This window comes from Leiobunum rupestre, chromosome 5, assembly GCF_980474605.1.
Source record: "Leiobunum rupestre chromosome 5, qqLeiRupe1.1.hap1, whole genome shotgun sequence".
NCBI lineage: Eukaryota > Metazoa > Arthropoda > Arachnida > Opiliones > Sclerosomatidae > Leiobunum > Leiobunum rupestre.
In genome coordinates this window covers 57,685,696-57,698,767 of record NC_143388.1, presented here as the reverse complement: position 1 = coordinate 57,698,767, position 13,072 = coordinate 57,685,696, and the positions used below count along the sequence as shown (strand labels likewise).

At 34.5% G+C, this 13,072-nt stretch overlaps 3 protein-coding genes across 10 annotated transcripts; 1 reads left to right on the top strand and 2 right to left on the bottom strand.

The window, feature by feature from the left end:
• Positions 1-171: 171 nt before the first annotated feature.
• On the top strand, positions 172-3,868 carry mRpL28 (mitochondrial ribosomal protein L28). Of its 3 annotated transcripts, none has more exons than XM_090175434.1 (8): positions 172-193; positions 2,538-2,686; positions 2,745-2,858; positions 2,912-3,053; positions 3,128-3,271; positions 3,328-3,460; positions 3,520-3,553; positions 3,612-3,868. In XM_090175434.1, the coding sequence occupies exons 2-8, from the start codon at positions 2,541-2,543 to the stop codon at positions 3,706-3,708; spliced, it is 810 nt and encodes a 269-aa protein (XP_090031560.1). In that variant the 5' UTR covers positions 172-193; positions 2,538-2,540; the 3' UTR covers positions 3,709-3,868. The 3 variants fall into 3 exon arrangements, with proteins under 3 accessions (XP_090031560.1, XP_090031558.1, XP_090031559.1); XM_090175432.1 differs by lacking the exon at positions 172-193 and adding an exon at positions 1,087-1,180; XM_090175433.1 differs by lacking the exon at positions 172-193 and adding an exon at positions 1,216-1,358.
• Positions 639-2,202, bottom strand: LOC149945373 (glutathione peroxidase-like). The gene is made up of 4 exons (XM_090176542.1): positions 2,028-2,202; positions 1,894-1,979; positions 1,688-1,828; positions 639-1,631 (listed from the first exon to the last, which is right to left on the bottom strand). Exons 1-4 carry the CDS (start codon positions 2,200-2,202, stop codon positions 1,431-1,433), a joined length of 603 nt encoding a protein of 200 aa, XP_090032668.1. The 3' UTR covers positions 639-1,430.
• A 187-nt stretch (positions 3,869-4,055) lies between the features above and the next one.
• Positions 4,056-12,123, bottom strand: sxc (O-linked N-acetylglucosamine (GlcNAc) transferase sxc). 6 transcript variants are annotated; one of them, XM_090175427.1, is made up of 16 exons: positions 12,062-12,122; positions 11,554-11,602; positions 10,616-10,678; positions 10,371-10,521; positions 10,047-10,290; positions 9,902-9,970; positions 7,311-7,427; positions 7,075-7,244; positions 6,763-7,009; positions 6,337-6,693; positions 6,092-6,271; positions 5,658-6,032; positions 5,302-5,595; positions 4,900-5,229; positions 4,457-4,833; positions 4,056-4,224 (listed from the first exon to the last, which is right to left on the bottom strand). In XM_090175427.1, the coding sequence occupies exons 2-16, from the start codon at positions 11,594-11,596 to the stop codon at positions 4,068-4,070; spliced, it is 3,174 nt and encodes a 1,057-aa protein (XP_090031553.1). In that variant the 5' UTR covers positions 11,597-11,602; positions 12,062-12,122; the 3' UTR covers positions 4,056-4,067. The 6 variants fall into 6 exon arrangements, with proteins under 6 accessions (XP_090031553.1, XP_090031554.1, XP_090031555.1 ...); XM_090175428.1 differs by having other exon boundaries at positions 12,066-12,106; XM_090175429.1 differs by lacking the exon at positions 12,062-12,122 and adding an exon at positions 11,844-11,858.
• Positions 12,124-13,072: the final 949 nt, after the last annotated feature.

Sequence of the window (13,072 nt, the reverse complement as noted above, 5' to 3'; positions counted from 1 at the left end):
CCAACGCGTTCTTTATGAAAAAACCCAACAATTTTAGGGATGATCCCCACAATAAACCACTAAGCAGTGCCAGAATTATAATAGCCATTTGTAAGAGCGGCCAATATTATAACTCTTTGGGGCCGACAGAAATACTGAAGGTTATATTCCCTTTAAAAGGGAGAAAAGTCGGAAGGAAGGATAAAATGGAAACGTAGGTGCAAGCTATTCGATTAAAATACGTGTTTAACTTCGTAACTGTATAAACTTAATTAATTTCACCTCTTAACCTGTCGTTGCTAGGTAATGCTTGGCAGTGGCGCACCTAGAAATTAATTAAAGGGAGGGGGTGGATTGTGAAATTAATAAGTAAATAAATTATATGTAAATCCGTTTGTCCTGGCCCTGCGTAGGTGCGAACTATGAGAGTAAAAAATCGGAGTGCTAGTAAGCATATTCTTAATCCAAGCAAGAAGGATACTTCTTGCTCTAAATTCTCTCTGGTTTGACAGATAATAGCGTCTACTTATACTCCTTCTCCCAATGATTTCGATATCCGCCGAAAGCGTTGCGATATATTTCGGTTGGACTATTTTTTAAAGTAGCGAAAGAAAACTAGAGCTTTATCAAAAAATTTTGTTTATTCACGTTTCCACGGAGAAAAAATAATTTTACATGTTACGAATAAATGATGTTATTTTATTTTTGACTATATAAAAATTAGTAAACGAAATAATATTGTAAATATGGGTAATACACTCCTGCTACTACGAAATGATACTATTATAGGTGGTTTCTTTTCGCTTGTTCCGGGATTAAGAGTAGGGTAAGAAGAGTAAGGCTATGACGTCATTTTACTCCTATTCTGTGGTGGCGAATAGTTTTTAACATATAAATTCTGGCTAGCAGATACCCAAATCCGAGTTACTCCTATACACCTAATTTTCAGAATGAGTAAAATGAGTAGCCCAAATACTCCGGAACAAGCGAATAGTTTGTTGGCCGGAGTAATTCTCATCCCCGGAACCGGCAAATAAAACTTTTTACGGTAAAAAGTGTACACTTTTAGTCCGAGAACAGGCGAAAAGAAACCACTTATATCTTTATTATTTTTTTAAACGAAGCATCCGCCATCTATTGCTCGATTACAATTTTATGTGATTATTGTGATATTTGAATAATTATAAGTACGCGGTAACAGGTAAATTCTTTGTAAATTTAGATTTCAGTTTTCTTCGCAAAAAAACAATGCATGTTTAGTATATTGTACAAGCTCCCAGCGTAAAACACTTCCTTTTTAACTAAATTTAAGGCTTGCAGATTTGCTGAATGCGACCAAATCATTAAACCCTAAATTATTAGCTACAGCTTCAATCCAAGTTAGTTACATTAATTTGTAATTTATAACTTGAATATCATTCGAAGTGTTTTAATGGTTGCCATTAAAATAACTAAACTGTTTGCCTGAGATACCGGTCCAAGTCATTTTTAAAATCATTGGGCTCGGTGCGAGGATCGTATCTTGCAACTGGCCTTCCAATCTTATCCACTAAAAACTTTTCCCAATTCCATCTAATATCACTGTTTTTGTACGGTGAATATAAAAGATATTCCTTTTTAGAAAACACATCTCTGGTGGAGGGACACGCTTCCTAAAACATTCATTCAATTAAAATTAATGTAAAAATATTAAACCATGCACCTTTACTTTTAAAAATGTAAACAATGGTTCTTCATTTGCCCCATTAACTTCCACCTTTGAAAATAAAGGGAAATTAGTCTCAAATCCATTGCCAGGTTTCACGTGTTTTAGAGAATTTTTTATTTCCACCAGACTACCCGGCTCCAACTGTAATTGTAAATGAAATTTCACAATCAATACGCAAACATTTGAAAAAATTAAATCAAACTTACATTTAGAAACTGGGCACAAGGAAAGGCCAATATCTCAAGATTGGCATACTGGTCTTTAATCGCATTCAGTTGATGATATTGACCGGCTAAACCTCAGTAGGTAGCCACGTTAACTATCAACAAAACCTGCCCACGGTACTTTTCTAAAGATACTAATTCCCCATTGTCATCTTTAACTTGAAAGTTGTAAATATCAGATATATTTGACCCAGACGTATTGCAATTTCTACTTGCAACATTCTGACTATAACCTAAATCAATTAAACTGGTTGCCCAAAACACAGCTACCAAAGCCGCTGACCAAGCCATTTTTAGATGATATAACTAGCTTTCCTCGCTTTTATAGGCACACTAGTAGCTATTTACATTTTTAAGCAATATTTAATTTCAACGAAAAACAGGTTTTAAGGAAAAAGTTACTTTTTGGAAGTTAGCCAATACAAAATCATTTTCCTCATTCCTATAATAAATTTAAAAATTATTTAAATGGGCAAATTAATGATAGCTATTTCTAAGTATAAACAGTTTTTTGAAATGTATGAAATTATTAAAAACAAAGGCTATTGTTTCAAAATAATTGAACCTAAATACTTCCGTTATTTTATTTCTAAAATGCCTTTCAACTGTTGTTGTTTTACTTGCAGAAAATGCCACTACGTTGGAAAATGGGTACTCTTTCGCGTCTACCTGAACACTACAAAAAATTTAGAATTGATCTGACCAAGGAATCAATGCCTGTGCATTATACACCGAAAACAGTTAATTTTAAGAAAAATCCTGAAAATGGTCAAATGTAAATGATTATACTTAACCTATAATACTACTCTGTTGTCTATCAATTTTTTTTATAGTTTTCGGGTACAAAATGTACCAATTCCCACAATGAAAGTCCCAGTGATGGATCAAGGGATATGGGGTGGAGAGGAAATTATTAAAGGATTTAGAAAACCTGGTTCATACCGAAGGTATATGTTGTTAATTAAAAATTCCAAAATTTACAATGAATTTTCATCTACAGGGTTCCAACATTTTGGATTCCAACTTTACATAAGAAAGTAGTTTATAGTGAAATATTTGATAAATATTTATCAGTAGTTGTTACTCAAAGAACTTTAAATATAATTGATGAATATTATGGCTTTGACAATTATATACTGCGGGTAATATACATTTACTTACTATTTCTTACGCAAAAATTATCAAATAAACAAAATGGTCTTTCTTATACTTCTAGACTCCTGTACGAAATTTAAAGTCGCAACTAGCACTTGATTTAAGGCGTAAGATGTTACTAGCTTTAGTTAGGAGGGATTTTTACAAGGATAATCCTGAAAAACAAGAACAAATCTTAAAAAAATATGGAGATTGTATTATTCCCGTAAGACAATCATTGGCCTTTTAAAATTCGTTAATATTTGTATTCTAAAATTTAAGGAAGAAGAGGCTGAATGGTTTGGTTTGAGCATAAAAGAAGCATGCAAAAAACAACTTAAAATAGAAGATGAATTAAATAAGCCTGTTGCTTTAAAAATTCAGTTGCGCAAAGATTTTATTGCCTATTTGAAAGGTAACAAACTCTACAGTAACTTATATTTGGTATAGAACTAACGCACATTATTACTTCAGAGGCTCAAGAAAATGGGCAGTTTGATAAAGAAAAGTAAAAATATTTTGTATCTTCAAAATTAAATTTGCTTTAATCATTTATTTCTTCATAGGTCTGAGCAAAGTTTGCTTGATAAAATAGGTAGTCTTAATTTATTTAAGAAACGTGAGGCAAAGGATCAGATGCGTTTAATAAAGAAATATTTATGAAGAATACAATTTGAAAATAGAAATGAAAGAATTTTGTAACTAATAAACTGTACAGTTTTTGTCAGGTTTATACGTTTAGAAAATTTTGGTGAATATATAAGTATGCCTAAATGACAAGAAATAAATTGAAACACTCGCGCCTTTCACACACAATTAAAACACGAAACAGTACACCCTTTTGGTTTCTCTTTTCAAGACGAATAAAAAAAATTTAATGCAACTATGAAAATTTCGATATTGAAGTTCCTAAATCTAAGGAAATATCTAACAAATATCATTTTTCTGGATAAAGGAATTTAAAATTGGGGAGATAAGTGGAGGAACTAAGTTTTTTCTTGTTTTTCATAGAGGGGATTTTCTTAGGGCCAGTTGGTGATGTGGTTGGGTTTTTCCCCATTTTCATGCCTTTGCCACATTTTGTAGAACAATTTCTCCAAATTTGAAGTGTAGGTTTTGACATTAAAGAGATTACTGTCAGCGCGATTGCACCATACTTTTCCTCTAATAGCTTTCAGGCTGTAAAAAGATAAAGAAAATTTGTTTTTATTTAAATATTTTTACATGATTTTTGTTCTATAAATGAAAATAGAACAAAATTGTATGCAAGGGCTGAATTTTAGTGCATTTTTAAACATTAAATACACTTAAGTATATTGGTGTTAGTTATGACTTAATTTCTTGGCATATCAATACGGTACTTTACTTACTGTCCAAACACACATTTAACAAAAGAATAAAAGATACTCACTATTCTCGGTCAGTTCCTAATCGAACTGCGACCTCTTCATACTCTTGCCTGGAACTAGTGATCAAATCAGGAACACCCAGGCAAGTTAATTGAGATGAAGCCACTCGTGAGGCTAATGTTTCTCCTGGTAGGGTAATCATCGGTGTTCCAGCCCAAAGAACATCCATTCCTGTTGTATGACCATTACATAGAGGAGTATCCAAACACAAATCAGCAAGTTGTCCACGTCTAACGTGTTCTTCTTTCGCAGCAACATTTGAGAAAATAATTCGACCCGGTGGTACTCCTAGTTGTAAAGCAGATGCTAAAACATTTGCTTCACCAACTGCGGGAAACCTTAGAAGCCAAAGGACACTGTTTGGTACTCTGTTTAATATCTAATACAAGCAAAAAGTTCCATTATAACTAACTGGAAAGAAATTAAAGTTTGCGAGCAATCTTACATTGGCCCACGTTTGCAGCGTAGCTGGATCGATTTTATAAAGTTGGTTGAAGTTGCAATAGACAATTGCATCTTCAGGAAGGCCATACTGTTGCCTAGATGTGACGAGAATATTTTTGGGAGCCTCTTCTCCAGTCGCAGCCTTGTTGTTAATTTGCGTCGTAGCCAAGCCATTTTGAACTACTACACCATTGACAGAAGTTTGAACTTGTCCCGTACTTATCATGGCTTGAACTTGACTAGTGGTGGGTAACTCTATAACTGTTTTAACAACTTCTACTTTCTCCGCTTTCGATTCTGATGTTGTTGCTACTGCAACTTCACGAATTTTCTAAAAAATATTATTTGTTGCTAAGCTTGAAATGTAGCTTGTTTAATTTTGATAAATAAAATTTCACTCAACTGTTACTTTAACTTCGGCCTTCTCTATGATAGGAGAAAGATCAGTGGCATTAACAATACTGACATTATCAGCAAGATCCATGTTTTTGTTTGGGTTGTCTTTTGATTCAATAATAGCACGTTCCATTAGATGTGGAAACATTTGTTTATGGTCGCCAATAAAGAAAGTATCTGGCATGTAAGCAAGTTTTTCCGAATACTGTGAAGCTAGTTGGACTGGAGAGGTAACTGCGTCCGTAATTATATAATCCATAAACGGTGCTCCACTTGTTCCTGGGTAACCGAGCCACATCACCTATAAAAGTAAAATATTTAACCCTATTTCCTAAAAGCACAATTTCCAATCGGAATATTCACTTGAATAGGTGCCGGGCGTAGTGCAAAAATTTCATTTCGAGCGCCTTTAGTGTACCCATTCATATTGATTAGCACATGAATACCATCCTTGTGTATCTTATCGGCTGCTTTACCATTGCAAGGAATTTGGGAAAGGTCAACAAAGTGATCAGACTCTGATGCAATTTTGGATCTAAATGTCGTTCCATCATCTGGACTGAGAGCGTAACAAAAGACCTCAACTTTATCTCGTTGGTGCATACCAGGAACGCTTTGCATTAAGTGAGACGTGGGGTGATTGCCAAAATCAGAACTAACATAGCCAATACGCAATTTCCCATTGCTCAACTTCAGATCTCTCATATAACTGTAAGGTGATTTGTGAAGCACTTGAATCTGGATAAAAATTTCATTAATTCGCAATAAAAAGATAAGTCAAAATCTCAAACTTTTACTTTTTCTAAACATAAATTTGCGTGTCTGGCTGCAATGGACTTCCTAAAATTATGAGATAAGGGGTACAACATGCTGTGATGAGGATGAACCGAGGGAAGACGATTTTTATCAAGTTGGTCAGCAACAATAGCCACAAGGCGTTTCATTCGATTTTCGTAATCTGTCCAATCACAAACAATCTACAAGATAAAAAAAAAGTAAACCCAAATGGAACATTGAACTATAGGGGGGGGGAAGGGTGTACCTGAAGACAATGTGCCAAATTGCAATAAGCATCTGGAAATTCTGGTTTAAGTTTCAAAGCTGTTCGATAAGAAGATATAGCTTCGGGTATGTTTCCAGAGTCTTTGTGAATTGATGCCAAATTACTATGAGCATCAGCGAAAGCCGGATTAATTTGAATAGCCCGGCTGTAACACTGAAGAGCACCCTGAATGTCTCCCATTTCTTTAAGAGTGTTACCCATATTCGAATAAGCATCGGCAAACGTGGGAGAGATACGAATTGCCTCTTTGTAATGTAGTAAGGCTTCATTGAGTTTTCCTTGCTGCTGCAATACACTAGCGAGGTTAGAATGTGCAGCGGCAAATTCTGGAAAAACCTGCAATAAAACAAATTGTAAACTTTGGATCTAATTTGCCAAAACAGGAGATATTAAAATGATAACTACTTCTAAAGCTTTGAGGTATAGCTTGGTTGCGTCTTCGATGAAACCTTGTTCCCTTTTTATGTTTGCGAGGTTGTTTAAAGAATCAGCGTGGGTAGGGCAAAGCCTAAGTGCTGTATTGTAACACTCTTCAGCATCAGGAACTTGCCCCTTTTCTTTAAGAGCATTTGCAAGATTACAGTATGCGTCAGGAAAATTGGGCTGAAGTTCAATCGCTCTTCGATACGTGTCAATGGCTAGATCAATAAGACTAAGGAGAAAAATTGCAGTCAGCAATGAGGTGTAAAAGCATGGTTAAAATGTAGAATAACGCACCCTTGTTCATAGTAGACACACGCCAAGTTTCCATGAACTACCGCATTGCTCGGACTTAAATTTAAAGCTCTTAAGTATGCAGCAACAGCTCTGTCAAATATTCTAGCTTCTTTTAAAACATTTCCTAAGTTAATGTAAGCATCTAAGAAGTTGGGGTCCAACGCCACAGCCTAAATATTTTCAGAAGATGAAATTGTAATCCAATTAAATAATTAGTGGTAACAGAGGGTCATCACCTTTTCGAAATGATGTATAGCGAGCCATATTTCTCCCTGGGCATTGAAAACACATCCCAAGTTGCTCCATGCGACCGCAAATGATGGACAAGTCTCAATCGCTTTTAAATAGCACGCCTTTTTCAATTTTAGTGTTTATCAGGGTAAAGGGGGAAATGATTGTAACAAAGTTACAAAGAAAGGGGAAAGGAAGAAATAAAATTTAAATATTAGTTCAAAATAAAATGTTCATTAAGAAATTATATTTTTTTTATAAAAACAAATAGCAATATGTTATTTTTTTGCTTCCATGTGCGCTGGAAACAAAAAATAACCGCAAATCGCAGCAACCAATGTTCGCTAAACATTCGCAGCGCTAAGTTCTAGTTAACAAGTCCATGAATAGTGAAATATATAGAACTTTTAGGGCTTGTGAACTAGACTTTTTAATTTCGCCAAAGCCGCAAAGCCAGCGCATCGCCACAGCGCACGCGATTTGAGCACAGCAGGGTAAAAATCCTAAGGAAGTTCACTTTACAAGCTTCAGAAAAGTAACTTACGGATTAAGTCCATTATTTCCAAAGTCCTACTACTTTCAGGGGCCGATTCTAGGATAACTTAGCTTTACTTTTTCAATTATTTAAAGCTGAGAAGAAACATTTTTGTTTTAAATTTGTATCTCCATATATAGAAACAGGATTCTAGCTCCTAGCTCCACACCCCTTAGTTATATTACGTCCCTTGAATTCATGAAATAAGAAATGGTGATAGAATATATATAAAAACCGATCAATAGCAAATTTAACAAAAGCTTCCTCAAATACGTAAAAAAACCAAAAGAAGAGTTACTTTTCAAATTAAAAGGTAAAAAATTGATAAACAAAAGTTAACATCCTATTTTTAAACGAAACATGCGAGTATGGCGATGAAACAAAAGCAACATAGAAAACAGTGACTAAATTAAGGTTAGAATGAATCAGAAAAGGAAGCAATACCAAAGGACGCACTATAACTTTACCTTATCATATATTTGAAAACCACCTAGGTTACGTAAACTTTGCTAAGAAAATTTAGAACTAGACAAACTATCCTAACAAGCTAGACGCAGCAATTTCTTCCCCATTTTTTGGGTCAACTTGGCTCTCGCACCCTAATATTGATTTATAATTTCAGGCGTTATTAATTTACCGCTGTTTATTACCACGGCTTGCCACAGGACAGAGAGACACAGAGCGGGGGTAAGAAGACTGACGATCTTTCCATCAAGTAGACGCACTTTGACTTCTAAATAGCCAGATAGAAGAGTTTTGAGTCATAATCCAACGATGGCGAACGTAACATACATAACTGTATGCCCTACACATACTCTTTAAATAGAAAACTACAAAAAAAGCTTCGAGGAAAAGAAAAAGTTTTCATTAGTAAGATGTGTTTTTAAATTGATGATTTTTCTTCCGGAAATAAATTTTTTGGGTAAATTGGAGTGGTAAGGGTTGGGTGTTAGAAAAAGTAGGAACATGGATAAGAATCAATTTGGATCTGAAATCAACAATATCGCAAATTTCAAGAATATTAGACTTAATTTTCGAAAAAAATGGTATATCAAATTTTTTATACAAAATTCTTTTTCTGCGAGAGTGCCGCTATGTGTAAGAAACGCAATCATGTCAAAGATATTTAGAGTTAAAAAAACTAACATTTACCGTAAATAAATCTAGTTATCTTTAACAATCAAATTTAATTTTAAACGTATATAAGAAATATAACAATAAGGAAAAAATTAAGAAGTAGCTTTTAGAGGCTGTTTTAAGCAGTGATTAGGCTTAATTTAATTAAAAACCACTAGCTATAAAATCTGAATAACAACAGCTGTGATTTACAAAAAAGTCAAATTTTCCCACTAATTAATAAAAAAGAAAACGCTAGCGCAACGCTGCGAACACGCTCTTAAATTCAACATTTGTAAAATGGTTCTATGCCATTTTACTTCTGATAATAGTGTAAAGGTTTAACCATTGTTTTCAGCTAAAAAAAATGGTTGAACATTTAAACTATCGTTGCGCCAACGCATCTGAAATATCTCTGGACTAGTTACGTAGAGATGTCGCAAGAAAGCTTTTATACACGGCGCATCGCAGCAGTTGAATCAAATTGAATATTATAAAGAAAACGTTTCAGTAAAAGTTTTTGCCATTTTATCTAAAACTGACTGAAATGGAATCTAGAAAACAAACTTTGACCAAAAAATGTTTCTTGATAATATTCTGCGCTTATTTCGCTGAAGACGCAGGCCACTCACAGTTGCAAACTGAAATTTTTTTCCAAGCACAAGGAAAAATAGATTGCTAAGGAGAAAACTTGACCTTTTCATCACAGTTTCCAAATGATTGAAAAAGAACTAAACTTTTAATAGAAGTTGCATCTTGCCACTAAAAGCTTGGAAGTGTAACGTGATAAGGATAAAAATTAAAGATAATTTTAAGAACAAAAGGTATTTAAAGAAAAAGGAAAATCTTAAGACGGGAGATACAAAAGAAAAGTGTCAAAAGGAAAGAAATGTATTTCAAGTTTTTCTTGTGAAGAAGTAATTTCTTGGCTAATATATGTCATACCTTCGCTTCATCGAGTCGTCCTAAGGCTTTTAATAAGTTACCAAGATCACTTCTAACGCAATAAAGATCCTAAAAAGAAAAACAGACAATAGCAAATATACCTTAAAGGTAGAGAGCATGATTAAAAATTAATTCAAAAACATACCGGATTGTACTGCAATGCTGAAACATAAGCTTGTACAGCTTGTTCCATATCTCCGGCTGCTACTAAAGCGGCAGCCAAGTTAATGTAGCCATCGATAAAATCGGGTTTTAATCTCACAGCGTGTCTGTAGTTTTCAAGAGCTTCTTGCAATTGTCCTCGTTCTTTGTACACATTTCCTAAATTTGAATACGCTTCTGCTAGGAGTGGATTCTGTTTGATGGCTAAAGAGCTAAAATGTGCTGATCTAAAAGAAAAAAAAAACTCCAGTGTGAAAAAGAATGGATAAATAAATAACAATTAATAAAATGGAGGAAATTTCCTTACTTGTCAAGTTTCCTGCACTGAAAGTGTATGGAGCTCAGTAGTAGCAGCACTCCTGTATTGGATGGGTCTTGCCGCCATAATTGCATACAATGCCTTTCAGCATTTTCGTAGTCGCCTGCTTGGTACTCTCTATGGGCTAGTTCTGCCAAACCTAGTATCAACATCGTTCTGCGTTAGCCTATGCAAACTATCGCAATCCAGGCTGGGCAATAATTAACAAACAAGTTCTGCTTTTTAAATCGTACTTTGAAATGCAGCAGCAGGTGAGGTCATTTCACTAGTTCTGCTACGTTTGTTTCCACTTAACCCTATAAAAAAACACCAAATAGGAAATCAAACCAAAACCAAATAGGAGGTTAAAACCCCATTGGTTTTCATGTTTAAAAAAATTCCAAAAGCAAACAAATTTTTCCATATCATATTGGGATAACATATCTTTCCACAAAAAAAAACCCACGTAAGATATTTATCGGTGGGTGTGAAATATCCCCCTAACTTATTTGATGAAAGCAATCAAAATTTAGACAAACATTCAAGTCTTGAACCAAATTCCAAATGTTCTTTTTTTTAAATTAGGTTTTCAGTCCCAAACTTAAATTTTACAGCTTCGACCCCATATAAAAATCCACTGTATATTCATTCAAATGAAATGTAAACAATAACAAACATTTTAGCTGATAAATAAAGTCAATGGTAACTATCATATCAGCACCACCATTTTTTTTAATGTAATATCCTCTTGAATTAGTTCCATAACATAAACAGTGCTTATACTTAAAATGCGCATTTCCCTTACAATAAGGTGGTGTACTTCAATTGTCACTTAATATTAGTACAATTTTTTATTTTTTTTAAAAAGGTGTAATATTTCGACATTTTTGTTCAATGGAAATGAGGAGTTTTATTAATTTATCAGACCACAGTTGCTTTGTTGTAATGCTCTGGATTATGGCGATTTAGGCTTAGCTTTATAATTTATTGTCAATCAATGGCATAAGCCACAATTACACCATATATGGTCCAACCAAATGACCAAATATAACGTATTAATTTAGTCAAAAATGTTTAAAAACAAAAGAGTAATCACAGCAAAGGTCGAAATATTAAACAAGTTTGCATTTTGAAAACGACAATTTCAAGGTTAGAATATGCCTACTAAGCTTAGACATATGCAATGGCCTACCTGAAGTTTCCGAAAGTAGGGTATTACTGGTTGCCATTTTCATTTAAACCTTACAAAAAATTTACATAAATTTGAATTTAAAATTTTAAACACGACAATACTTTCTACAATAAACTAAAGCTGGATTGCCTCAATTTAATCTGCTTTGGGCGTTAATGAAAATGCGACCCACGAACCCAAAAGTTTCATTAGAAGCGAAGAAGTGAGTAAGCCTACTGACGTCGCATGAGCAAAGACGTAAGTTGGCCTACGACGCACTACTGGCCGCTAACAAAAGGCGAACGACGAACCAAGCTTTTTGTATCCTTCCACTGAAGAAAGAGAAAAACGATAACCCTAACGTTCGTAAACGAATCAATCTAAGAATGCCACTTCACACGGAATAAACTCTACTAAAACCATAAAAACGCGAAGTAATAGCTTTCAAAACAAAATGCATCCATGTTTAACACATTTATATACAACAAAATTATCAATAAAGCTAAACAAGCACTAACTCAAAACTTACCTACTCTTTTTCGCGGAAAACCAGTCGCGTTGACTGTGTCTTTAAGGTCTCGTTGCGGGTTTTAAATGACGTCACTAGCCTACGGTTCAAACAAAGAAAACAGAGAGAGAGGAATATATTTTTTTTATTTGGGTAACTCACTTCCGGTAATGCTATGACGTAAGTCTTGTCTATTCAAATATTATTATTAATCACGCAAAAAAAAAGCTTAAACGTCGATTTAATTTTAACTCATCGTAGAAACTACATTTTCTATTCCTTGTTTATATTTTCTTTGGTTGAAAAACACGACCTTGAAATTTTGCACCAATATCACAGCAAAGATAATTTAAACTCGTACCCTAGATTCGAAATCACTCTCTCGCGCGTTGCCGATAGCGTTTACCCACTTCCCGCCGGAACTCAGAAACAATTCGCTCCATGGTTTGCGCCTTACCGCAACCACGGCCAACTTCGATCACGCGCTATATAGCGCTACAGCGCGTGATCGAAGTTGGCCGTGCCACAACCGATGGAGCCCGATTCTTCTGAGGTCACGTGCCGGAAAATGGTAAACGCTTCGTAACAAAACCGTCAATGGGAAAGCTCTCAGTATTCGAATCTAGGGTACGAGTTTAAATAATTATCTTTGATCACAGGTTGTGCCGTAAGTAAGCTAGGCTAGGCTAATACCCAAGACACCCGCAATCAGGTACTGAGGTACATATAAACACTACGTAGGTAGTGATATTATCAAAGGGATAATACATAGGGATGACATAATACAATTCGGGGAAAAAGCATTAAAATTTTAATACAATTGTAACAATAATTTAAAATTCCGGGCAAAATAAATTACAAATCGGAGAAACAAAATACAGAAACAAACATAACATAAAATTATAACATGCAAAATAATGTCGGGGAAATAAGGGAGACATCATTCGAAATAATGTTTGAAATTTATATAGAATAGTTTTGTTTCAGTAACAATTTGATTTGGGAGAGTTCCAATGGTTTATTAATGGGGAA